Below are 26,729 nucleotides of genomic sequence, written 5' to 3'. Positions count from 1 at the left end.
AGTTGAGCTTTCACATTGACGCTATCTCACTTTACCTCTCTCTACCTCTCTCTTTTTCTCAACTCAGTTGTTCACCAAGCACCTTCATTCCCATCATCCGCATTCATCCTCTTTCTTTTATTTCAGCCCCATATTCCCCATATCCCATTAGCGAAAGTCGAGAGGTCGCTGTGTCCAGTCCGGACTTCGGGAGTACTTTCTACTCCATACAAAATACGCACCCTGCTAGTTCCGGCGAAGACACACAACAAGCTTAACCAACCACAAACCAACGCCATCTTTTACTTTTTCCCACTTCCACTGTTGATCCACTTGGCCGCACCTCGCTTTTACTTTGTTCTTCCCCATCCTACTACTGCTACTACTATTATTACTATCTATACTATCATCGATCTACTATTACCACCTACATCTGCTTCTGCTATTACCCCCTCCTCCTCTTCCTCCTATTCTACCTTGTCTTACTACGTACCCCATCACCTTACCTGCGTTTATTACCACAACTACACCGCCCCTACTCCGTACTACTGAGTGCACTCCGACTATCTACATACTACCTACCTATCGCCTTCTGCACTTACTATCACGACTCGATATTTGATCACCAGCCGACTTCAACGCCGGCCCACCTCGCTTCTACTGTCATTTACGCTGGGTAAGTTCGTGAAGTTCTTTTTGTAATCTTTAATCTGTATCTTTTCTCGCTCTTTCTCATTAGTCCCCCCCTTGGTCATTCGCCCATCCTTGAATCCCTGCATCTCTTCAATGCTTGTTTTTGCCCGTCTACCTTGCCGTGATAGAATCCCAGTGCAATTTGGCCATCATTTCCTCTATCGGAAGTCTGGTATGGATTGGATCTCCCGATGATATTTTGTTTCTCTTTCGCATTGGTCTTCACATGTACTCATTTTATTCATTGTTTTTCCGAATCCCTGCTCTGAAAAACATCTTGCTTCGTTGGCAGCTTAGTGGTCTTGATACCCTTTTTTCTTCTATCGGATTCACTTCAGACCATGCTTTTGAGCTTTCCCCCTTGTTTCCCACACCCAGCAGCCGGCTTATACCCGCATCTTCTCTCTGTTTGCTCCGATTCACATTAACTTGAATAATGTCGGTTACTGATCAATATCTAGCAGACAGAGATGGCGGGTGCCAAGCGTAAGGTCGAGGCTTCTCAGGGAGCGACGCCTGCTGGCGCTGGCGCTACATCCACAGGGAGCATGACCCCCTCGGCTGGTAAGGGCTTGGCTGTACAAACCTCACAGTGCCACCTTTCTGATTTTCTCTATAGACCCTCCCATGGAGGATAACTCCAACATTCGTATCACCAGGAGCGCTCGGGCTAGCCGAGACGCTCGTGCTCATAATATGAACATTCCGAGCACCCCATCATCTACTAACAATACCACTCCCAACAATCTCAATAATGGCCGTCCGTCACGCATTATAACGCTGAGCACCCGCACTGCTAGAGCCAATAGTGCCCGTCAGGCTCAGGCCAACAGTGTCCGCGAAGCTCAAGCAAACAATGCGCCCGTGGCCGATACTGCTACCAGCACGGCCAACCCTCTCCGTGAGACTCGCACCTCTCGAGCACGCGCTGCTGCTGCGGCCGCAGCTGGTTCCACTGTGCCCTCTGCGCCCGCGGGCCCCCCTGCTCCAGCTCCAGCTGCGACAGACAGCGTAGCATCGACGAATATTCCAGAGACCCCCCGGCACAAGCGCGTCAAACGAACTCCTACTGTTGAAGAGACGCCGAGGACGACGAGGCAGTCTGCAAGACTTAGGGGCAATATCCAACCCGTTAGTTCCACCGAGAAGACTTTCTCGAACTCTCAGGCTGAGTCCAAACAACCTGATGGCAGCCCATCCGCCGGCATGGCTCCTGGTGGCCGGACACGGACACGGAGCAGACAGATGGCCAGCAGTCTGAACCAGAAAACCGGCGACTCAACAAGAGTCACATCCTCTCCCTCGAAAAAGAATGTGGGACGAAATGAAGAGAACATCAGCCCTCTGGATACAGTTGCTTCGCAGCTATCCACAAGAGACCAAATGTCTGATCTGGTTGATGAAAAACTATCGAAGGACAACGGTCCTGATAACGTCGAGAATAAAATGAACGGACCCTTGGACATGGAAAGCGAGGAAAAGCACGAACCCGAGACTGTCCCACCAAATTCACTAAAACGGAAGTCTCCAGAGCCTGATGACGGCCGCGCTGGGGAGCCCACCCCCTCTTCTGGTTCCCCACGCAAGAAGCCGAAAGTGGAGAACCCGGAGCTGGACCGCGCGTTGGACCAGCAGTTACAGGAAGGCACCGTGATCAACGTTGATGACAAAGCAGCACTGCAGTCTCAGTCTCCTGGTGGCGTAGACGCTATTTCTGCCGAGGGCGAGGTCGAAGCCTCCGAAAACGGTGCTCTCAAAGCCAGGGCTACTTCTGTTGCTGCCGACGCCGATGTTCCTAATGTTCAGGTTGCTGAAATCTCCGCGTTATCCGCTGCCAATGCAAGCGATAAGAGTCTTGAAATTGCTGATGCTGCGGACAATGATACCACTGCTGCTAGAGGATCGGCGGCGGGTGATGAGTCTCGTCAAATCACAGAAGAAGTTGAAGAACAAGTTTCCGAAAATGGCGTCGAATTTACGGTCAGCAGTGGACGAGGCCGAGGTCGTGGCCGTGGGCGTGGAGGCGGTGGCATGGGAGCCTCCACGCGCGGCGGGGGCGTGCAGAAAGGGAAAGGAAAATCCAAAGGGCCAGGCAAAGGAAAGGGGAAGGGTAAAACTAGAAAACGAGGGCGCAAAGCGGATGGCGATAATGACCAGGATTCCGGGCCAGAACCCGAGCCTCTGCGTTCCCCTTCTCCGACTCCAGCCACACAGAAGATGCGGGACCGCCAAAGGGAACTTGACAAGGCGTTCAAGAAGGTAGCGGCCGCCCAGCGACTGGCTTTGTCTGTGTTAGCCGAGCATTCTCAGCGCAAACTTGCGCGGGATAAGAACGCCCATAAGAAAGTGCCGGAGTTTGACGAGGTCACACGGCAACTACAGGAGAGATTAGAGAGGCACAGGGAGATATTGCGCCGAGAATACGAATATAAGGTAGCAAATGCGGACCGGGTTCTTGCTCTTGAGAAGGAGAATCTAGAGATACAATTTCGGGTAAGTCCTTTTTGTTCGCAGTCCTCAGGGGATCCGGATGCTAAGCGCCATATCCTACAGAGGAAAGCGCGTGAAATCCAACACGAACATCTTCTTGCAAGTCAGGGGGCGTACATGGCATTTGTCGAGGGCCGTCGTGCTGCTGAGGATGATGAACACACTGAGGTTAGTCATTTCGAACCATATCGGACTTGTGAAAGAGATTAGATTAACTCGTTGTCGTGCAGACGGATGAATCCGAAACCGAGGCTGACCGTGGACGTATTCGTCCGCCGGCCAGAGATATGAAGCGGGGATACTATTCATCCTTTGTGCGCAACCCTGCTGGTGCTGCTCTATACGAGCGTGCCCTGAATGGCTGGGAGGATTTTGTTCAGCGAGCCAAGCTGGGAGGCGACATTGAGCCGCAGATGAACGACATGGAAGAAGCGGTGCCGTTCAAAGGTCTCTCAGCACATGATGTTCTTAACATGATCATTGAAGCAACGGGAGTGGTTCAAACGCGAGGCGACGCTACGGCAGAGAGTAACAAGGTATTCGCACCGGTACCTGAGTCGCGGGCTGAGGCTTTATATGCCCTGGCCGACGCTGCAACCGCTTCACCCTTGCCCTTGCCCAGAGCGGCCATAACGCCGCGAACCCCAGCACACCGAGCTATCCTCCCGCAACCTCCACAACATCCTCAGCTTCCTGCAATCCAGGCTCCCACTGATCCGCGAGCCTTTGTGCTACCGCCTCCAAATCCGCAGCGGCAGCAGCCGCGTAGGTTGCTGCCCGCTGGGCAACTACCGGACCCTTTTGCGGCCCGAAACGGCCCTCCCCAACTGCCCCCTCCTCCTGGTTCCAACTTTCAACGTCCTCCCCTGCCTGGCTTCCTATCCGGACCTCCTCCTCCGCCCCTGTACTACACACACCCGCCTCCGCCGGGCCCTACGGGCCCGCCTCCACAGGGGCCCCGACCACCCTTCTAAACGGCAATGCTGGAGAAAAGGAGGGAAGGAGTAGCAGTGAGTTTCGTTTCCCACAGGATTAGGTGGTGTCTCGGCCACTTGTCCCTCTTTTATTTACTTGCATGCTTCCCTTCTCTGTGGCTGCGTTTCACTTCTACTCGTTCATGGATTTTTGGGGTACAGACGTTGGCTTGGATCGGGTTGTCCTCATTGAAAGTCATTGTTGCATATATCCTTCGAGTCATGTGAGAGATAGATTATTGTGGCTAGCATATTCTGTGTTTGATACGTTTTTTAATCTCCGACCAGAGGGTGTCATCCATGGCGGGCCCATTGGAATGAGAGAGCGTGTGTGCTACGATCAATCTGAGACGCTGGCTGATCTTGTTCTCTGTACTCATATGGGGGTTCTCTGGAATAAAAGATGTACTATACTTGATAGATAGATCCTTAAAACTGTTCTCGTACTATTTGGTAGGCAACTGGACTGGTGTGCAGGAAAAAAGGAGAGGACTCGGCGAAGAGCGCGCGTGGGTCGTAGCGCGCTGTCTGTGCTGGACCGCGTGTGCGCCAGGGATAGTAATGATGAGCCAGTTGGAACGCACAATGACTGACTGAGTTGAGGGCTGACTGTAGCCAGGGAGGATCTCTCTATGGGGCTGAAGAAGAATGAGTCTTGATGACTCGATTTTTGGTGACTCCTCCTCCGCCCCAATTGGGTCTAGTCTACACAGAGCGGGGCGATTGGACGGGCCTTTTTGATAATCTTTTCTTGGGCTTCAAATACTTCCCTCGTGAGCGGCAATATTGACTTCTTCGTTGCGAAACATCCCAGAAACTATATTCTAAACTTCAAATTACTCTCGCTCAGCGAAGAAATCCGGGGGTTTATCCTTCTCGTCCTTCTTCCCACACCGGTCCCTCAGCCGAACTTTCCCCTCAACTATCGACGTCGACCGGCTTCGCAAAGCTTTCGCTTGCAGTCTCACACGAACGTTCTTATATTTCCATTGTTCGCCTGGGTATCCAGATTGCCTACTCTCAGTCATTATTGAAACCGGGTTTCTAGAAAGCTACGGAATTTTCGCACGATGGCAGTCCGTGCGCAGTTTGAAAACTCCAACGAGTGAGTAGGCGCGGCCATTTCTCTCCAGTGTCGATTTTGTTTCTTTTTCTGGGACCGTGGGAGAGGGCTAACTTGCATTTTCGCGCCTGCAGAGTCGGCGTTTTTGCCCGCCTGACAAACTCATATGCGATTGTCGCCATCGGCGCTTCAGAGAACTTCTACAGGTGCACTACTCATGCTCCCGTTATTCGCCTTGTAAGCGGGATCTTCTGACAGATAAATTCAACATTACCAGTGTATTTGAGGCGGAACTCCAGGATGTCATTCCCATCTGTCATGCTACTATTGCCGGCACCCGGATTGTCGGCCGTCTAACAGCAGGGTATGTCTTTCTCTTCATTTAGCGACTCCAAACGCAATGAAACCCAGCAGCGAGCGGCGAGCAGAGAGAGAAGAGAGCCTTGGAAGCTGACAGTCCTGATGATTCAAACAGTAACCGTAAAGGCCTTCTCGTCCCCACAACGACAACGGACCAGGAACTGCAACATCTGCGGAATACGCTGCCAGACGATGTGAAGATCCAACGGATAGAGGAGCGGCTCTCGGCGCTGGGAAATGTCATCTGCTGCAATGACCATGTAGCACTAGTGCATCCGGATCTTGAGCGGGAAACAGAGGAAATGTACGTTTTTTGAGGCCCTCTTCCGTCCTTACTCGCGGGGGAATAGAAAGAGAGAAAACAGCGGGAATAAACTGGCACGCGACGCTAACACTATCCAAAAACAGAATAGCTGACGTCCTCGGCGTCGAAGTCTTCCGGCAAACCATCGCCGACAACGTGCTGACGGGCTCGTATATGGCCCTCTCCAACCAGGGCGGTATCGTCCATCCCAAAACCTCCATCCGGGACCAGGATGAGCTCTCCTCCCTACTCCAGGTGCCCCTCGTCGCGGGCAGTGTCAACCGTGGCAGCCCCGTCGTTGGTGCCGGCATGGTCGTCAACGACTGGCTGGCCGTCACCGGTCTCGACACCACCGCAACCGAGTTGAGTGTGGTCGAGTCTGTCTTCCGGCTGGGCGAGATGGGTCCTCGTGGTCTGGGCGTGGGCAATGCCAACAAGGAGAGTATCGTGGAAAGTTTCTACTAAACACAGCCAATTGGATCCCTACTTATTCTTTTGTCCCCTCTTTACCTTTTATTCCCGGCTCCTCATGTACCGTCCTCACGTGATTATGGTTATGGTGTAAATCCCCTGAAACGGGTCTTTTAGATCGGTTGAAGTTCAGATTCCGATATCTACAGAATATAGATCAGCCTCCAGGACAATGGAGGACGATTTATTGATTTTGCATCATATCCGTTTATTACGTTTCATAACCATCGAGGTCTGTTTAAGCCTTTAATAGACGGGTCAAAACAGGGAAACAAGGACAGTAAAAGTAATGATAGTAGTGACTTGCATGGAAGCAAGAATGAAATAGAAAAGAAATATTCAAGCTAGTTGTACAATTCTAGATCACTTCCTCGTTCCTGTTTCCTGCTCCGTCGCGCAATATGCAGATGAACATGAATCTCTGAAAAATATGGACAAAGGGGGGTATTGTGAAAAAAGATAGGAATCCAGCAGTGAAAATGGGAAATGTGACGGACCTTTCAAATGGTACGCTTGATATCGAAGAGCAAAAAGAAAAAAAAAGAGACTGAACGCCGTGCAACACCCATCCGGGCAAATCCTGGGATCCTGGGTTGAGACAAGAAAGGAGACCCTGAAAGGATGCCGACGGCACCCGGTTATACTTGACCCTCAATACCAATTCGGTTTGACGAAAGCTTTCCTGAGTCGGCTTCGTACTCCTCTCCCAGAGGCGCAGGGAAAGATTTTTGTTCTAACAGATGATTGCTCATACTGGGGGATTGGCCCATTTCATCGTTGTCACTGTGCTCCGTTGATAAGGGTGGCGGGGGAGGGGGAGTCGGCGCAGACCCCGGGCTATGCAGCATTGAAACACCATTCTCAGCCAGGAAGTCATCTTCGCCAGTGCCATTTGGTGTGGGTTGCTCTTCATCACCCAGAGGAGGCGGTGGCGGTGGGGGAGGAGGTATGGGCGTTGATGACTTCTGTCTCTTCATCGCTTCTTCAGCAGCCCCTTCACCGATATCCATTTCGTCTTCCCTCTTGCGCTTGAGGATGCCTTGCGGATCGCTGCTCATGGAGTTATCATTCTCTTCAACCTTTTCTGCTTCGCCGTCAGACAACTTCACGTCATCTTCGACGGTGTTGTGTCCACTGATCATATCGTCTGCTTTCGAGTTGCCTCCCTTTGCCTGCTTCTCGGCCTTCCTCTGCTCGTAAGCACGGTGCTTCGCAACAGCCTTGTCAAAGAATTCCTTGCAGAAGGCCTTGACTTTCTTTTGTTGCTTTTCGCTGATCTTCGTTGGATCTTCCACGCGATTGTTTTTGAAGTCGGAGTTGACGAGCTTCTTGGCGACCTAATGGAAGGCAAAGAAGCGCAAATAAGCACATGTCCTAGATCTGGCATAATGAACGGCTCAATGAGCAGACTCACATCTTTAGCATAGCGCTTCAGGTCCTCTTTCGGAAGCTTGTGTTTGAATTTGTCCACCACATATTTGATATGAGGGAAAAGCTGCATCAGTTAGGCTACCTGTACTCAAGGACAACAACAGCTGCTCTTGGGAGTGAGCTTACCGTGTTCTCATACAGCTTCTTCTGTTTCTCTTCACTGTAACTTCTCCACCTCTCCTGCCCTTCATTGAGACTTGCCGTTTCTCTAGAAGCTTGCGGCGTGCCAGGTGTGACGGTCTTCTCCTTCGGCGTGTTCTCCTTAGCATTCAAGATATTATCGATAATACCTTGTAGGGCTTTATTCTTCGCCTGTTGGCCTGGGACTTCGGCCTCAGGTGCGGCATGAATCGGCCGAGTCCAGGTGACATCCCCACGGGCGCAGTAATAATAAGTCCTGCCGTGTGATTCGGCTGCAAACCATCCCGGGGGCAGAGGATTGAACTGGCGGCGGAACTGACGGGCACCGTGATGCTGGGAATTCCTGGGGCCATTGCTCTTCCGACCTGGATTCGCTGGCCCTCGAGGAGCATCCAACGACGGGGATCTTGATCGTGAACGAGATTGAGAGCGTTTCTGCTCATCAGTAGTATGCTCTCTCCGCCCGAACTGGCTGACCGAAGCAACCGCATTTGGATCTCGCTTCATGCGAGGGATACGATATCCAACCTCCAGAGTCGCCCAGTGCTGCAAAAGTGCGGCGGCCTTCTTCTCGACTCGCTCATCTCCACAAGTTGTCAGCGGCTGGACGGTGGATTCGATCTTTGAATCAATAATCTTGTTCCGTGTAAGACGGGGAAACCCGTCCAAAATATTGAGGATCTGCAACACAACGTTGAAGTCATCCTTCCATAAGGTGAGCTGGGAATTCAATATCTGGTAGCCATGCATCTTCACCACACGATGGCGGACTCGGTCATCGTCGCAGCGCTCGATCCGCCTCAGCAATTTGACAGCAATCCATTTTTCTTTGCATTGCATGAGGGCCGCCATGACCTTGGTGACGCCGTTCTCATCTAGGGACTTAGGCTGTACGCTATCAACATACTCCTCATCATCCTCGCCCATCTTCTTTTTTCGCGGCCGCTTCGCAACAACAGTGTCCCAGCTATCAGCATCTTCGATACCCAAAGCTTCAATGGTGGCATTAGAAAGCTTGGTAGCACGATCGGTCTGAGTCTTTCCTCCAATAAAGCCGGTGCAATTCGGTTCGCCACAGTAGCATGGTTGAGGATCCGCGCCATAACGATCGACGTTATAATTGAAAACGAGTTCTTCGCCGGCCTGGATAGCTCTTTCGGCAAATATTCCCATACGCAATTTCTCACCCACAACCCATTTATCGACGTAACAGTTGGGATTACACGAGTGGTTGCAGAAACGACCCAGATTGCCCTTCTTCGTCGCATCGACAAATTCTCCTCTACTAAGGGACATGAAATAGAAGTGTTTGATCCCTTCTTCATCATACTGTCTCATGCGTCGCCGGAATTGAGCCTCGTTGATGACTTCGCCGACATATTCGAAGATGAATTGGTGCGGTCGCAAATCAGTCTCGGCACGAAGGCCGAAGCCTTTCTTTTCCGTCTTGATAACCGCAACATTTGCATACTCTTTGCGCTGGAATCGTTGATTCTGGCATTCGGCACCGCAGCTGCAATCTCCCACGCACTCGATTTTGGTAGCGCGATTGATGCAATCAGAATCTTCCCCACATGCCAGATTCCTGGACAACGACGGCTCTGCTCAAATAAGTTAATGAGATTGTGGCGAACAAAGGTATGAACGGAATATGAGGGTTAAGGAAATTATGCAGAGAAGACGGCTTTTTCATTTTGTTGGCCCGGCTTTTGGTCTCTTTCTCATTTTCATGTTTTTAGTTTTCTTTCCCCCTATTCCTTTGGAAAGGGACCCAGGAACGCGCGTCGGAGAAAAAAAGGAGGGGGACCACCCGACAAGTGAAAAATCGCAGTGAACAGTAATAACCATAAGAGACTGAAGAAGAGGGTACAGAGAAAGGAAAAAAGCATAACTTACCCCATTCCTCAGCACAATCGCATTCCATGGCATGCTCAGTATAACCCATGTATTTATTGGCATAGGTACAAGTTTCCATCACTTCAAAGGTTGATTGTGCCTCCGCCGTGCTGTCCGGCAAATGCAAAAATAGCTGAGGGGGTTGCGCAACAACCTTCTGCGAAGAGCTGCGCGATAACTTAGGAGGCTGACCGGGTTCCATCTTGACAGTGATATCGCCCCCGACTTTTTCTTCCTTGGCTGTGGAATCTCCATTTTCGGTTTTGATTGGAGTTAGAGATGAAGTCCGCGATTTGACAGTGGATGATGCCAGATCATTCATCCCAGGGTAATCTTTGGCGGTGACAGCGTGCTCTGATAACCCGTTGGAATCACGTTTCAAAACGGCGTCTCCACCGTTGGAGAGGAGCATGTCTGCGGCGCCGTCATGCTGCTCAATCTTCATCGCGGTCACCGCATTAGCTACAGAAGATGAGGGTGAGTCCGCGTTGTCATGAGAGGACATGACGACACGGACCGAAGAGCACGATCTTTAGGACCCAGCGAGCGGAACACGGGTGTTTCCGATAATATTGTTAGACGAAATGTGCGTTGAGGTGTTGTTGGGTTGAAAACCGGAAAATGGGGGAAGGAGAGGATGAAGGCAAAAAGCGAAGATAGTCTTGAGGAAAATAATCTCACGTCGAGTCAAATAGAGCAATCAATCAAAAGCTATCCATGTTTTCCGCGGTTGCCAAGAACAGGAGGAAAAATGGCAAAAATCAGAAAGGGAAAAAATAAAACGTGACGGAGAAAGGAAGAGAATCAAGGGATTACTCTATTGTCATATATGGTCTGGTCTTTTATTCAAGGTCGACTGGGGCAGCTACTGGGGTCGAAGATGAGAGAGAAGTTCCATTCTTCACCTTGATATGTTTCTATTGTCCTGACAAATTTGAATAATGAGTGCTGTCTCGAAGCCGTAGAAGCGAAGGCAGGATAAAAAGCATGCAGCAAAGAGGTTGGAACTTGGAACCAGTTGATGTTCTCACCGCCCGATCCAACGCGAAGTGGAAGCGAAGGGATAGATCAATATTGATCACATCACTTCATCAGTGAATCAGCCCTTCACTGGCAGATGGGAACAGATGGCTAAACAGGGTAGAATTCCTCTCCATTCAGGTACAAAGGGTGGGATGGGATGTTGTTTGCGCTGATGGATGCATCGGAATCAGTGCGTCGCGATCCCATTATAGGCATCAGCTATCAATTCCCAATCACGCTCAATGTATTGTGTTCCTGTCGTTTTTTTGATCATTCCTAATCCTCATCCTCTTAAGGCTTATTTTCCTGGTCTCTGAGCGCTCCGCGCCTCTCAAATACCTGGCAAAGTGACTTCTTCAATGGATTAAAAAGTCCGACGCCAACCGGTCGATCGGCACACAATAACCTGCGTAAGTGACACTGCGATGTGTGCCAGCTCTCACTGACATAGACCCAATCCTTTCTCGTATTCGCTGCTGTCATTGAGGTTACCATGGTGGGATCAACGTGAGGAATGTCCCCGAAGCAACAGATGGAACGATCGAACCGGATGGATGTGAAATGGGACATGAAGCAACGACTATCACGCTGCAGCGCTGGAGTAATGGGGGAGAGAACTTTGCCAGACATTTTCTAGGATGCAATCCTATCATCTCTCATTGTTCGGCTAACGTGTAGGATCGCAGAGACTGCAGAGCAACGCTGCTGGATGTTCATAGTGGGGATTGTACACCCTGGTTCCTCAATCGAAAATCCCCTCCCATCTTTGGACCCTCTGCTTCTGCAGACCTTGCTCGGCTGGGTTAGTATCAAGTGTGATGGGAAACGAACAAATTGTGGGCGTCAAAAATTCAACGAACTCTGACAGGATAGCTGTGACCCGTGTTCCTGAATTGTTTTTATTTTAAGCGATTCATTCAAAGTGGTGCGATTTGAGGCGGGTAGTGATTGGACACTGTTGTCGTACTTCCAGTTATGCATGGGCTATCTGGAGCGGACTAAGTGGGCACGAACACTTGCAGCGGAGGTCAAACCGTCACAGAGCCAAAGTAGTGCTCCATCTTAAACCAGGAGAGCGATTCAGCCATAGAATATGTATCCAAAAAGAAATAGATAAATAAAACTAAGAAATAAAAATTCATGAACTATGCATGAGCGAGGAGAGCATGGTGTTTCAGTTGGATACAGAAGAAGCTGGTGTGTGTGTGTGGCTACACATGAGCTGGGGTTGTCTTGAAACATGCCAGTTGGACATGAGAGCTTTCAGAGTTGAAGAGCCAGTCATTTCCTGGCTTCAGATCCTGATTTTAAATTCTTATGCATAGAACGTTAGAAGCTCCCCGATAACAAAATAGATGAGAAAGTGGTCGAATTCTAGATGGACAAGGAAAAAGATGGAATGATGAAGTAGTGATTTGTGATAGAGGAATAATGGTCACTACTACGGGGTGCGACTACCTGGTATTAATTAGACTTGATGTTCCGCAAGGAAGAATACCCGGCCACCATCAACGAGCTGTAATAATGTTACTTGCGTTTACCGAGAAAAGAGAGCAAATGGACAACTCGCTAGCCGTACAGTACGGTACCTATCTAGTTGTCAACATGAATTTATTTTGGGGAAATGAGCCATAGGCGCATCATCCTGGTTTGTCTGGTCATGAGATGAATACGCAAGCTAATCTGTATATCCTACCAACGTAGTAGAGTGGCAATGTCAACTTTCAATAGTGAGAATCTGAAAGATCAATGTATAAGGATGGATGCTTTGGTACCTAGTTTTGTATGAATACCTACCCTAGGGACCCTGAGGGAGTACCCGACATGCAAGGAAGGTAGGTAAAGAAAATATGTTACTCAACTTACTCTAAGTTATACCTTAGCTAAGCGCCGAAGGTAAGGTAGGTTCCTGATGTAGATGCGTACTTACGGAGTACAGTGGCACGACAAAAAGTTTGAATCCAGCGTATTTACCGCTAGCCCGATTAAACAACCTCATGATATTATATTTGCAAATTCTAGAATAACTTTCATCTAATACTACCTATGAAGCTCGTGTAGATGCGACGCATATGCGGAGATACTTCTTTGCAATGTTGATTATTGAGAGAGGTAACGAGAAAATTGGAGTACTAAGGAGTTGTTTAAGCAGGCTAGCGGTAAATCTCATTGGATTCAAACCTTTGGTAGTACCACTGAAGAAACCTGAGCATATGTATTATTGGGCTCTTCTTGAGGTTGCGTATTACCTAATCCGTACAGGTGGTCCTAGAAACCTGGAGTCTTGGACCCATGCAGTGAATTCTTCGTTCATTACCTTATCATCATTGGTACTGATGATTTACTTGACAGGTTTGATGGAAGAGGCCCGGAATCTTATACTGATAGCTATGGATAGTTGATAGGTTAATCACATCCAGGAGTGAGAGGCCGTAATGAAGAAAGAGCATTAGTGCTTAGTAAGCGATATTTCCCATGTTTGCATTCTCTCTCATGACAGTACCTTACCTAGATACAGTCATACCCTGTAAGAACAGGTAAAAACTGGTAAATTAACTTTTACCTGCCTACCTAGGTAGGATCTCATGGCTGCTACACCTCCCTTTATTACTCTCTCCGTCCAGTCTCAGAGCACTCCTACTGTTTGTGTTGAGGACTGACTATGCCAAGTCACACTGATCATCGAAGAAACAGCCTCTATGAAGGTTTTTCTTCCACAATCAATGGTGAAGCGGAAAAAGGAGGTCATTCATTGACAAGTGGTCCATGCAGAATGCCCGAAACTGCCATGTTGAACTACGGAGTACACTTCTGCCGGTTGATTCAAACCGGCGGGGCGTTGTCTCTCCTGCACGCCGCTGATTCTCGTGCATGAAACTATCCTGTTATCGATCCAATGCGATGGATTCAATGGGATTCAATGCTTGCTAAGATGCAAGTAATACGGATACGTCCTTTCTGATTTGGCTGCTCGAATTTCGTCGTGTCCAAGAACAAATCTGGCGCATACTTACTCCGTGCTTCAATCTCTTACAGAGTAGTACTCTGTAGATTTACCACTAAACAAGAATCCGAGCTGACATTGGCTGGGTTGATCATGCTACGAGTCTCTTAGGACAACGATGCGGTACATTTACAATTTATAGTGATCAATGAAGGGAATGCAGCGGTGTCAAATTCCACTCGTTATTGACAGCGTTCGACCAAGGTTTGCGCCATTATATCTCCTTGACCTTGTTCCTTTATTGGCGAGTCTTTTCCTCATCTCATACCTTATCATTATTGGCCGTTTCCTCCCTCTCGTTTTCATTTGCCCGCTTAATCTGCTATTTTATGACTGTTTGTGATAATCCCACACTCTATACTTTATGCATGCTCCTAAGCTTGTTGACAAAGTAACCAATGTGGGCCAACGTATGAGTCTCTTTCTGATTGATCGCAGGTTCCGATGGATTGCTGTGCTCGAATGTCGGTTCGATTCTTGCAGGATGTCATCAATATCCTATCAATCGAATTCGTCCCCAGCCTCCAGAATACTACTGCTGTTAAAACAGTCTACCCCACTTCTCCCAGCACCGTTTTCACCATCCTAACCTCCATTCACACCATTTGTTGTCTGGCATGCTGGTCTCTGGATGGTTTTCTCCACTACACTATATTGGCTTGAAGATGCCGCAATTCTTATTTGAATCAATGTACAGCGCACCCATTGTTTGTTGTCTTCGCCAGGACCTGTCACAGCTGTTAGGTTATCATGGACCGCTCGACGGAGCACAACATATTGTTAGTTACAGGGCGATGAGGTGCTGTCTTCCGGGATGGATCGACCGCGCTACTTCCTGCAGCTGGGAGCTAGCCCCCGAACCTCGCTCCTCAAGCTTCCAGTCCTGAACAACCTATGGAGTCTAGTCCGTTGACCCAATATCTTGGGGCGCAATGTCCACCTATCAATCATTGTCTAGCGTTCATGACTCTCATGCTGGAACGCGCTGCTCTCTTACTAGAATCCTTTGTTCCAAGTCATGGCACCTGTATAGCTAGAAGTAGGACAGTTGAGGTTTACCTACAGTTTCTTTGTATTTGACATGATCCCCTTTTCTCATGCCAGTTCTTCTTCTTTATCATGGTCAAATCTGCTACTTTTGTTTTCATTCTGTTGCCTTTTGTGTTTTCTTTTCTTTTTTGACTTTGCCGCCTCCGGGGTGCGGGAGTACAGCAGTAGGCTGAGGCTGCTGTTGCATCGCGCCTTCAAATGCGGGTCTGGCTGGCCGTTTCTACCCCTGCCCTCTTCCCAAAACCGTCCAGGTCCTTGTCGCCCTTTGATCACTGTGCGTTCAAACAGTGAATGACTTTATACGTCTCTTTTCCCGTGATCATCCTAGTCTCATTCGGGCCAGGAAGCTGAGGGGCCATGTCTGGTGCGCTGCACATTGATGTATCCCATGGCATCCTCCTTTCCGCACTCGCGACAGTTTTGACGCTTGGAATCATCTGAAACAATCGTTTCTGAAACACTATGCTCTTCTAGGTAGGGCATGGTTCAATACTATCCACCCCCGGCTGGCTGGTCCCGCAAACATTAGATATGCTTTGATTTCGCTGGTCCAGGAATTTCTCTTTACTATCTACTTACTGTGGCTCCATCTCGCCGCTTTTCAGAGGACAAGCGCAGCAAAACTAAGAGAGAGAAAAAAAAAAGTCCCTGCAGCTTTCCTTACTGCTAACCGGCCGCATGCTGGTGCATCTGCACTGTCTTCTGCGCTGTCCCGAATGAAAAGTCCGTTTGGTCAGAAAATATTTCCAGGGCAGAAATAAATCGGACTGATTTATTTTTGTCTGCTTCCTGCTGTCTGATTGACTTTCTTTCGACCCATTTCCCCCCTTTTCCCATTCATTGACTTTCCCTGTCATATTTCCTTACTCTCTGGTTGAAACTACTCGTCCTTCTTACGACATGCATCATTAAGACTGTTTTGTTCCAGATATCCAGTCGATCGTCGACGACGATAGGCCCTCTTGACATCTCCTATCCGGTGGCCACAGCACGATTCAACCCCATTGTTTTGTTGTCGCTGTCGCCCTCGTTACTGTCGTTATCCATCTCCTCTCTTTTATTTCTTTACGTTCGTTTTCGATAGTCTCTTCCCCATTCGAGCGAATTGGACCATTCTCGCTGCGACTGGCGATATATCTAGCATCCCAAGTTGCCAATCTGCCTTTGTCTCCAGGATTCCTCGATATATCCTTTGCTCCTTGCGTCATTCGGCCGTCGCCTCATATATCGAGATCTGTCCAGTCTATTAGCGGACGCGAGTCTGAACTTCATGCCTTCTATTCGAAGTACCGACCTATGTCCATCTTCCGCAGTTTTTGATCTTCATCACCTTCAGCAGTTTCCTTTGTCGGCATTTGCTGCTCTCTTAACCCAGTTCCTGATTTGGTTTTAGAAAAACACGTGTTTGTTTGTACTTACGCCCCTGTAGACGCATTGTTCCGCTTGGGAGGCTCTGTGGTTGTTTCACTTCTGCCATCTTCTAGATTTGTTTCCTGTTAGTATCTCTCTTACCTTTTTTGTTTGTGTGTGTTTCTTCGGGTTTGGTTTGCTGTTCTACTCTCGAGACTGTTGAACCCGTAGTCGCGCGTCGCGCCATTCTCTAGGTTGGGGCTCCACTTACACTGAAGCGAACGCTATCCTGGCTTCGTTTGTTGACGGATTGTGAGGGAGAGGAAGCCAGCTAAAGTTGCTTCCATGAACAACGGGATATGTCGAATATATCGGAAAGGCCATGGACCGAAGAGGAGAGGGTAAGACCAGACTCCTTCCATCGTCAAGCATTCATCAAGACACTGCATGCGGTTTCCATTGTTCACATATCCTGTCGTACTGACTGTGTCTCCAGTACGCTCTACTTACCGAGATTCTCAAGAAGGCAGGAGTCCCTTCCAGCCGCCTGGTCCAATTGATTAAAGATTTCCATATTATTCCAAGCTGGACGGATATTCCTCTTCCAACAGGTATAGATATGCCGGCCCTCTGCTTGTCTCCCGTGTTTTCATCTTTTGGGTGCGTACGTCTCATGTCGTATTTGCACCGTGTTGAGGTTTTCGTCAAGGTCAGAGTGAATGGTTCAGCCTGGCTTCTGCTAATCTACTTTGGTCCAGGCCGTTCCCTGAATTCCTGTCAGTTCGCTTTTCACACTATGTGCCAAGAGCAGCAGCAGCAGCAGCAGCAACAGCAACAGCAACAGCTGCAACAGCCACAGATGTCTGTCCCTGTCAATCCGGGTCTGGTACCGTTTCCACCGCCCCGTCATGAGTTATCTGCACCCACAGCAGTTCGACCCGAGGCCAGTCACATGCGAAAACGGCCGCTTTTCCTCTTGGACAAACAGCCTCTTGCCCCACGCGCTATCCAGCCTCGGCCAGCTGCCAGCACGGCCTCTTACAGCAGCGAGAGCAGCGCTTCTGCGCTCCTCTCTCCGAGCTTGGAAAGTACCACGACCAAAGGTGAGCCGCCCCGGAAACGAGGCCGGCCAAGCAAAGCCGAAGCGGAGCGACGCAAGGCGGCTGCCGAGGCTCGAGGCGAAGCATACCCTCCTCCCCGAAGGTCGGGGCCTCATAGGCTGAAAGCTCCTTCAACACCAGCCAACCCGCCAGACGTTATGTCTTCAGGAACTTCGTTTACACCTCAGGCGGGTCTCCGGCCCCTGGAAGTCCAAAATCCGGAGCTACGCTATGCACCCCCTCCTGGGAGGCCAGTCACACTCATGGCACCTATCGACGATGGACGAGCAAGAGGGGCACCGACTCGTGACACCGGACCGATAATAAGAGAACTTCCAAGACCAACCGACCCACGGCAGACTCTACCTTCACCCCAACCGTTACAAATGAGCCACGCAGAGTCGGTGGCGCGAATGGATCCTGGGGAGAGACCATTTGAGCCTCGTCCCTCAGAAAGGTTCTCCTTTGGAGACGGCAGTCGACGTATCCTGACCGATCCTGCAAGCAGACGACCAGAAGCGCCTGCATTGCCTACTCCCGAATTACCTGCTACCACTCTAGCCGAAAGAAAACCCGAGTGACATCACCTGGCTGAAGAAGGAGTGCACGACGGTCTTGTCTCTTCCTTTCTCCTTCTGTCTCTTCCTCTCTTTCTTTGTTGTAACCATATCAGTTCCCTCTTATCTTCAAAAGCCATGGCTGCTTACGATGAACGATACGAACTCCTCAGTTTTGAGCGATAGATAGCATGGGTTGGGTTCTCACTCATCACGAACCAGTTGAGAAGACAACTTGCGATGAGTGCTACGACTAACGGCATATTCGATGCAACCTTTGCTTTTTCCTTTACCAAGCCCAGTGTTGTTTTCTTTTTCGACGAATTTTGATTGCTCACGATCAGCAACGGCCTCAAATCAACAAGTTGATACGTTCGCGCGTTGAGCAGCCGAAGCACACAGGTCTTATCACTTTCTCTGACAGATGTTGTCTGACTTACCTAATCCGATGAATACATATACGCACCACGATACTCATTGTCTTACGCAGCAGAAGCAAGATCGGTCAAGCCTCCGCCTCGGCCTCGAACATACTTTGTCTCATACAAAATGAGTCCTATTGTACGCAGCCATGTTGAACGAGCCAGTGTGTTTATGACAACGAAGTTCCTTTCCTTGCGTGCGGTCGTTATTGCATATCTCTTTCTCTCTATAGCACCTCCCCTATCTTTCCATTCAAAGATCGACATGTACGACCAATCAATCAACGGCCACGGCTGCATAGTGCCACTATCTTTCATGTTCTTCATTGCCTTTCGTCATCGTTCCTCCTTTTCCTCGTCCACCTCCCTACCCCCCCATTTTTTCCCCCCTCCTCCCTCTTTTTTTAAGTAGGTCTTATGTGTTCACCCGGATGGGCCTGATGCCCTTGCATGTATAATAACTAATGTCAACATCACAGGCATATTCACCTGTTTTATGTCGAACCATTTTTTTGAAAGTTTGCTATATTTTTTTCTAGGGACCAACCTGGTAGAACTACTTATGTGAAGATTCCGTGCATACCAGAGAGGTTGATAGCTATAGGCCATATGTCCGGCAATAGATCATCCATCCCAACACAAATAGTGGCGTAGAGAAATATGTTTAGTGGAGTACCACATCGAAGGACAGCCTTCCGACGGCGCCGATTGTAGTCGGACTCGACAACTCAATCTTTGATTTCCCAAGGACTGTGATTGCCCCTCACACGATCGAAGAGGTTCTTCAACTTGGTTTTCGCATTTTCCGGCGACGACGTCAACAAGTCTCCCGTAGCCGTCGATTCAGTGGTAGCGTCAGGCTCGTGTCTGGCGTGGTGGCAGGTGCAGTTGATGTCTCCTCGTTTAGAGCTGGCTGTGCAATTCCTTGTAGGCCAGGGTCATTTCCCGCCGCGTCATTCGAGTCTTTGTTGAACATGGGCTTCATTTGCTGTCAACTTGAGTTGGCCATCCAGCTGAGTTTTTATCATGCTCACTCCAGAGCGCGGGCTGGATGGCGCCATGATCTTCTCACCAATAACTGTATCTGCTTCGCGAGCAGCAGTTTCGTAGTTCGTGTCAAGAGACCTGTCCTCGACAAGTCTTAAGACCTCATCTTTGTCTTCAACGCGCCGAGTTAAGTACACTTTGGGTAGAGTACCTTCACGAGCCAGAGTGAGTTTGCGAATTCGAGCGATCTCCTGTCGATACGCTGTTTCATAAATGTCGAAATCAGCAGCACCTGGTGACTCGCTCACTATAGGGATAACCTCATCCCCTGCTAGACTCGTCTCTAGGGGCTCGTCTGACCGAAAAGTTTCCGATTGGTCGGCGTTGCGCTCCATATCGATATCTTCCGGATCAGACCCCGTGTAGGTGGAAGGACCAATAAAGAGGTATGGGAATGCCTCTTCTAAAGGATCCCGCGCGTGGCCCCTAGTACCCTCGACGCTGCGCTTTGTTGTAGCCGAACTGGCCCGCGACAGTGTTGTCTGGGGAGAAGGGGACTGACGAGAGAAATTCGCCTGTAGATCGTCGACCAACTTGGTGCAAGGCTTGTAGCTGGTGATAGAGCTTGAATCTTGCCTTTCCGGTGTAATGCCCACGGAACGTTCGGTTGAGATGCTTAGCAGAAGATCTTGTTGAGTAGTATACTTGCCGGCTGAATCACTAATTTCGGGTGATTTTTCGTACTTCTGATGATAGCCTTTCAGAACCTCCTCACGTTCCAAGGGCTTTCTATTGTATGAAGTTACACTCTGGCTTCTGTTACCCATGAGAATATCACTGGACGAGACGCTCTCTTCCGGTTCCATCGCGAGCGGCGGCTCCACGAAACGACTCTCATACTCCTGGCCGAGTATACTTTGCATCACCGGCTCGGCTTTAGCTGGCCCTAGAAGCCGTTTGAAGCGTTTCGCAGCTTTCATCTGCAATTTTGTGTCAGCTGATTCCTAGGAAGACCGAGTGGCGTCAGGGCACAAAGGCATACCACAGCCATGATGTGGCCCACATTCCTTGTTATAGCGGTATTCATTTCCTCCTCAGTTGGGGGCTCCACTATCTCCGCAATATTCTCCTCCTCAGGCAAGAGAAGGTCGGAACCGTTTCTTGTCACCCAGGGATGTGCCTGGACTATTACATGAGACGCGTGTTGCTGTTAATATACGGCAGAAAACAACTCACTCGCAACTCTCTCATTGTGATTCTTTTGCTTGGATCCTTCTCCAGTATCCGCAATATCAAGTCTTTGAAATTATCATCCGTTTCCTCTTCGCATACCACGGGGTCGTTTCTGATGGCTTCATAGAGTTCGAAGATGCTTTGCTTCTCAAATGGCAGCCTACCATAGCGGAGACAGTAGAGAGTAACGCCCATAGACCAGATATCTGCTGCTCTTCCCGAGACATCGCCATGCTTTACCACACACAGCTCCGGTGGAAGAAAGGCAGGCGAGCCAGCCGATTTGGCTGTGAACATATCCGAATCCTTCTCGAACATCTCGGATACTCCAAAATCAACAATCTTGAGAACGTCATCATTCGTCAATAAACAGTTGTCTGGCTTGATATCTCGATGCACGATACCCTGGCCATGTAAATATTCAATTCCCAAAATCAAGTCGCGGAACCAGCAGCGACATTGTTCATCGCTGTAAGGGTCAGCCCTTTCTTCCAGTCCAACCTTCATGATCACACCCTTTTTACACATTTCCATTACCATATATAGGGAGTCCTCTGTGGGGTCATCTAAAACTTCAATCAAAGACACCAGGTTGTTGTGATTCAGCTTCTTCATGATGGCGATCTCTTCCTTGATGAGATAGAGTGGGTTCTTGCCGTGCTCGTCCTCAGTCCCCGACGGATGACGATGTAGAGGAGAATTGAAGCCATCTGACGGTCGTTTAGGTCCTCGAGGTCTGCGGAGAAGATGTGATTGGGCGCGTTTCCTTAGTCGTGATTTAGAGAACTCCTTGACGGCCTGTGGAAAACACATATTGTTAGCATAGCGTTCATCTCACATACAGCAAACCGGCTTACGCGTCAGAAGGACAGTCGCCATACAAATTCATTCCCATATTGATCCACTGCGAGGTGAACTGCGCCGAACGATCCTCTGCCAATCTCCTGCTTTATAACATATTGATTGATCCTGTGTTCGGCAGTCCCATCATCTTGGCTTGTCGTATACTCGGAGCGAGCATTCAGGGTTTCCTGCCTCCAATGTATAAGTTAATCGGACGCAGCAAAAATGTGATCGAGTGATAATAACCTTCACTGGACGTCGGGCTTTCGGATTTCGGCGATAATGCCGCTGCGGGCTTTCAGAAGGCGTGGAACTAATGCCAGGATCTATTCAGCAATGAACACTTGCGACTTGATTGAGAAAATATGCAGGATAACCGAGCACAGTGGCATCTGAGAATGAATGACGAAGCCGGGAGTATATAGTTCGACTCACGCGTAACGGCTAGGCTTAGGTTTGGGATGTTTATTCATGGTGTTGAGTATATCATCGTGCTTGGGTGCAGCAATTTGGTCGGCCATCGAATGGACCTCAAAGTCTTCAGAAGTCAATGGAGTGTGAATAAAATATGTCTAACAGAATTGTATTCCTTTCAGTGTAAAATGCTGAGTGTTATTGCACTGGTAATAAACCTGGATGCCTAAGCGGAATGTGGGGAATATCGGGGAAGAGTTGTACGTTCCGACGACAGGTCAATGAGGGACCAAAACGAGAGTAACTAAAGGTCCACGAAAAAAGAAGAAATATGGCCAAATTGTTAAATATCACCCATCAGGCTATCTTTCCACAATACGGGGTAAAATGTGATGATATTATTCGAGTGGGATGAGGGAGTGAAAGGGTTGGCGAGTTGACACCACTTTGAGAGAGAGGGGAAGTGGTTTCTCACCGCCCACGAGCATTCTTGTCTCAACGAGCCTAATTGAACCGCTCTGATTGTTACTCACCACCGTTGTTTAGTTAATCGCCACGGCTTGATATCTGCTTCATTCTCTTGCTCTCTCGGTATTCTGGTCGTCGTTGTCGATACTCATCCGGTGAAATGGTCGTCTATTCGTTCTATATCTTCGACCGCCACGGTATTAATCTCCCCTTCCTGTTGTAAACAAAAACAATAGCTGATCAGCCCCTTTGCACGCTTGTAGCCGAGTGCATCTATAAGAGGCGATGGCTTCCCCGTCCGGCCTCGATAGTCGGTAAATCATCGCGACCAACTTCTGAGGTCGCTACTCAGAATGGTATCCCCTCTGTTTTTGGCCAACCTGCGCGGACGACCGACGACGATGCGAAGCTGATTTTCGGTACTGTTTTCTCCCTTCGAAACATGGTGCGCAAGTTGGGAGGTGAGGATGACAGGTGAGAATATACTTATTGAGCTGCTTCTATCGAATTCCGAACTCGTAACTGACGAATACTTGTTCACCCAGCTTCGTCACTTATCGCACCAGCCAATACAAGCTTCACTACTACGAAACTCCCACGAATATCAAGTTTGTCATGCTCACGGATGTCAAGAGTCCGAGCATGCGAGTTGCTTTACAGCAGATTTATATCAATCTTTATGTCGAGTACGGTACGTGATTCGTGGTCAGCATCGATATTGTTTCAACTATTTCTGACGATTTGATCATTATTAGTTGTCAAAAATCCTCTGTCACCTGTCGAACATCCGGGAGGGGTGGGTGTGAATAATGAACTTTTCGAAGAGTCCCTCGAGCAATTTGTGGTGAGTACTGTCAGCCTTGCAATTATTGAGCCGACGCGAGGTTTCCATATTCTCTTTGAGACGTTGTCTTACCTATCTATAGACTCGAGTGCTATCCTAGAGGCGCTACCCGATGGACAGAACGGCAAATATCTTTATACGTAACCCTCTTATGATGCTGGACGCCTTATTCATCATTGAACTTAATCAGAGTTACCGACCGTCGTTGTTATACTCTGAAGGATCGGAATATCCGGTCATGTATCGATCCTGTTGGCAGGCTTACGTGAAATACGAGGTCGGAGTTTGCCTTCTGTCTCTGCAATCGAACACGACCCTTGCTAGACCATTCCACACTTGCGAGCGTAAGGAGGCCCCAGCAAACGGGAACCGTTTTCTTCCAAGGGCCATCACGGCATGAGATTGAAACCATCCGTGGTCTCGCCACCGTCACTACCGGCCGAGGAGTCGTATATACAGCTCCAGCCGACAGTTGGCCTTTCAATTGCTGCGGCGACAACCCATGCTCTCCCCGTGGTCGAACATGGCTTTATGCTTGCTATCTGTTGTTGAATGCACTTTTCGACCGCCTTGTGTCTTTCGAGCGTCCCGGAAGATCGCATTTAAAGGGGTATTCTGGAAATGGTCGCGCGCCCGTTTTCTGGGACTGCTCGCCGTGACTCAATGACGTAGCCCACGCCAATTGGCCTCAAGAACAACCCTTCTGTCATGCCGTTGCCTTCTCAGAACATTGTAGCGGCGATATGGCGAGTTCGGACCAGGCATGGGATCTTTCGAGAGACCATACGCCAAGATAGTACTGTTAGGGCTCATTCACGTGAACCGAGGAAATTATGAAAACGCTGTTGGAGTGCAGTCGAGAATGAATCTGTTAGACACAAGTCGCTGAGAGGGGATGGATAGGTTCAGACTGGATCTCTACTCTTGCCAAAGAGAAGGAATTGAGGAACAAGCATTATGTAGATCCAAATGACATTGGAACCCATCGTTGTGAAAACTACCCTTAAGGGCAGCAAGATATGATTCCTCTTACATGCTGATAGGTTCTCATAATCCCTCATACCGATTCTGGCTTTGTTTGGATTAGCGAAAGGTCTAAGAGAAAGTGCAGAAGCACCTGCTGTCATCCCAGGAAGAGTATTTCATATTAGCCACTGCAATGCAGCTCAGGTGTCTTGTTTGTATCTCAAGTCTGGTATGGAGGCTGCAGTGCCAATAATGCAAGAGCATCCATACTAATGATTAGTGCTCATAATTCGCTCATCCGCCAATGGTGTACGCTGTATAGGAACCTGTGGATGGCATTGATTGATTTAATAACTCAAACTCTATGCATACACTCGTCTGACGGAGCACTGGAGCTGAGATATGCTTGACCAGTGACGAAATTGAAACATCAACCTGTCTGCACTCTACAGTATGCAGCATGCATGCAGCAGACATGCGAGTTGGTCGGCAAAACAGTATGTTTTTAACAATGGATACGACTTGCGTCCATACTTGGTCAAGTAAAGTACCATTGATACCGCCATTTGAACACCTACGTAAAAATAATGAATGGCTCGTGCTGGCTCTTGTTCCACCAACCAAATCCGGGGCTAGCCAGACCAGGTTAAGCTTCTTCAGAAGGCCAAATGCAAATGGAGCAACGGAAGCTTGTTACCAACGCATTGATGTGGGAAATTACACACTCGGCAGTAAAATCTATTAATCTGTAAGATACATGGGTACTGCAGTTAAAGGTACTGACATGAAGTACTTAGGTACCTAAGGTACCGTAACTTTGGTAGATACTTTTCATCTTTGCAATAGGGAATATTAATAACTCTAGCAAACATGGACACACTTAATGGTACTGATCATTGGATGGTGAGAGTGGCTTGATCCAGGGTTTGTGGTTTTCTCGGAGTGCCTCCCGATCATACGTACTAAGGTACCGATGGTTCTCAAGTTGCTCCGTACATGAGGGTTAACCCTTGACAGGAATCATAAGTAATCCGTACAGGGCACCTACAGATGGGGACGATTACAACGACGAATGATGAAGGGGTTGTCTATTATTTTGGCGAAGTTAGAAAGTCTAGTCCTTTAAGCAGGTTTAGTCCTTCAATGGAGCCTGGGGATATGTCTATCTACTGAAGTAGTAGTACAAACCACAAACGCTTGTTCTTACAGACCTGAAATTAGGTACCTTACGGTGGCTGTCTTGTGGCTTGAACTTCGTGATTACGGAGTACAACATCCTGAAGTACTGAGTACGGAGTAGTTAACAGCATAATACTAACTTTACCACATGGCAATAATAATAAGATGTTTTCTTTAAACTCTTCGTAGATATTCGTATCTGCGGGTAGCTCGAACAGGAAGAGCACGTGGTTTCCGTTCATTTTCCTTCCTAAAGATTGTCGTGGAGTGATACTGGACGAAATGGCTTTGATGAGCATGGGAGAAAAATGTATTATCGCGAGGGGTCTCTGGACAGGGTGTATTTGATCGTACATTTTTCATACAGCTCCACGGGCTGAGCTGAGCGATCCTCGCGACCACTCAGTGTTACCTGCTGTTGCTGCAACAGCCATGCTTCACCTGCCTGGAGTAGCGGTCAACGATAGTAGGTACACCAGGCAATTACCTGTCGGTCATAGGATGGCCATGTCGCGGTAGCGGTACGTAGAAAATGTGGACTGTCTCCTTGAAATCCCGGCATGACAAGCCAGAATATCCACTGATCCCAGCTCAACCTTCGATGGTTGTGCACCAGAGCCGAACTCTGAACCCTGGACAGTTTACTCGGAGGAAAAATTAATGGATCACCCATGTTCTTGCATCCCGTTCTCCGGAATACTTCCCGTCTCGATCACGCTGTATTTCTTCGCCGAAGCTATTATTGTCCCATGTTATGGCCTAACATAGCAGGGGAAAACTTGGAGCGTGTATATCAGCTCATTTCTGGGGGACTGCCTCATCATAGAGGCAACGAGCATTCGTTAAGGAAGATCCGACTCACAAGAACCTTTCTAACTCAGGGGGGCTCCACGCAAGTTCGGAGGAAGAGATTGAATTCTTTGCAGCAGCTTGCCATGCCGCACGAGACGTCTAACTAGAAGCAATCCGCCGTCAGCGTTCACAGAATCGCTTCAAGTCTCAACAGGTCCTCAATGCGGCTACCATCAATCTTTTTTGTTAAGAAGTCCGAGCAATGTCCCTGACAGCAAGTAACAGTCCGAGATTTCGGCACTTACTTCATGGACGCTCTGTGGCACCTAGGAAGATTGATTAGGTGCAAATACATGGGTGTTCGCCGGTCATCGATAGCATTTCTGTTCCCTGGCATTACATTGAACATTGAATCTTCCAGCTGACAGAATCCTGCTCTGCAACTTAGTCAATTGGGAGCTAGCCCGGTTCGCCACTCACCCACAACTCCAGATATTTCACTTATACAGAAGTCTCCTAATGTTGCAGACAGTTTCCATCACGTCAAAGGCGCTTTTTTCTTTTCTGAGCAATAAGCCTACGTTCCTTCCACTACTCCAGAGTGCAGAGTTTAGCCAGCTATAACAGGTCTCGTAGGCTTATCTGGTAGCCAAAAATAATTCTACATAGTCAACCTGCCCATGCTTCGGTGGGAT

At 48.8% G+C, this 26,729-nt stretch overlaps 6 protein-coding genes across 6 annotated transcripts; 4 read left to right on the top strand and 2 right to left on the bottom strand.

The window, feature by feature from the left end:
• Nucleotides 1–1,142: 1,142 nt before the first annotated feature.
• AFUA_5G06020 (uncharacterized protein) lies at nucleotides 1,143–4,794 on the top strand (the record flags this gene model as incomplete). The annotated part of the gene is made up of 3 exons (XM_748937.2): nucleotides 1,143–1,236; nucleotides 1,292–3,330; nucleotides 3,393–4,794. The coding sequence occupies 3 exons, from the start codon at nucleotides 1,143–1,145 to the stop codon at nucleotides 4,134–4,136; spliced, it is 2,877 nt and encodes a 958-aa protein (XP_754030.1). The 3' UTR covers nucleotides 4,137–4,794.
• A 412-nt stretch (nucleotides 4,795–5,206) lies between these two features.
• On the top strand, nucleotides 5,207–6,328 carry AFUA_5G06010 (translation initiation factor 6; the record flags this gene model as incomplete). The annotated part of the gene is made up of 5 exons (XM_748938.1): nucleotides 5,207–5,241; nucleotides 5,334–5,405; nucleotides 5,477–5,563; nucleotides 5,675–5,863; nucleotides 5,968–6,328. 5 exons carry the CDS (start codon nucleotides 5,207–5,209, stop codon nucleotides 6,326–6,328), a joined length of 744 nt encoding a protein of 247 aa, XP_754031.1.
• Nucleotides 6,329–6,486: 158 nt separating this feature from the next.
• Nucleotides 6,487–12,703, bottom strand: set2 (SET and WW domain protein). Its single transcript, XM_748939.2, has 5 exons — nucleotides 11,840–12,703; nucleotides 9,803–11,780; nucleotides 7,892–9,507; nucleotides 7,749–7,829; nucleotides 6,487–7,671 (listed from the first exon to the last, which is right to left on the bottom strand). Exons 2-5 carry the CDS (start codon nucleotides 10,305–10,307, stop codon nucleotides 6,973–6,975), a joined length of 2,901 nt encoding a protein of 966 aa, XP_754032.1. The 5' UTR covers nucleotides 10,308–11,780; nucleotides 11,840–12,703; the 3' UTR covers nucleotides 6,487–6,972.
• A 732-nt stretch (nucleotides 12,704–13,435) lies between these two features.
• Nucleotides 13,436–17,639, top strand: AFUA_5G05990 (putative AT DNA binding protein; the record flags this gene model as incomplete). Its single annotated transcript, XM_748940.2, has 5 exons — nucleotides 13,436–14,033; nucleotides 14,268–16,630; nucleotides 16,726–16,840; nucleotides 16,988–17,432; nucleotides 17,471–17,639. The coding sequence occupies exons 2-5, from the start codon at nucleotides 16,589–16,591 to the stop codon at nucleotides 17,637–17,639; spliced, it is 771 nt and encodes a 256-aa protein (XP_754033.2). The 5' UTR covers nucleotides 13,436–14,033; nucleotides 14,268–16,588.
• Nucleotides 17,640–19,261: 1,622 nt separating this feature from the next.
• On the bottom strand, nucleotides 19,262–21,844 carry AFUA_5G05980 (serine/threonine-protein kinase; the record flags this gene model as incomplete). Its single annotated transcript, XM_077804762.1, has 6 exons — nucleotides 19,262–20,275; nucleotides 20,338–20,475; nucleotides 20,532–21,326; nucleotides 21,410–21,559; nucleotides 21,618–21,684; nucleotides 21,807–21,844. 6 exons carry the CDS (start codon nucleotides 21,842–21,844, stop codon nucleotides 19,262–19,264), a joined length of 2,202 nt encoding a protein of 733 aa, XP_077660900.1.
• Nucleotides 21,845–22,293: 449 nt separating this feature from the next.
• AFUA_5G05970 (TRAPP subunit BET5) lies at nucleotides 22,294–24,274 on the top strand. Its single transcript, XM_748942.2, has 5 exons — nucleotides 22,294–22,450; nucleotides 22,517–22,727; nucleotides 22,799–22,944; nucleotides 23,009–23,097; nucleotides 23,180–24,274. Exons 1-5 carry the CDS (start codon nucleotides 22,414–22,416, stop codon nucleotides 23,195–23,197), a joined length of 501 nt encoding a protein of 166 aa, XP_754035.2. The 5' UTR covers nucleotides 22,294–22,413; the 3' UTR covers nucleotides 23,198–24,274.
• Nucleotides 24,275–26,729: the final 2,455 nt, after the last annotated feature.

Source organism: Aspergillus fumigatus, chromosome 5 (assembly GCF_000002655.1).
Source record: "Aspergillus fumigatus Af293 chromosome 5, whole genome shotgun sequence".
In the NCBI taxonomy this organism is placed as follows: Eukaryota; Fungi; Ascomycota; class Eurotiomycetes; order Eurotiales; family Aspergillaceae; genus Aspergillus; species Aspergillus fumigatus.
The sequence above is the reverse complement of the archived record's forward strand: the minus strand, read 5'-3'. Positions and strand labels throughout refer to the sequence as shown.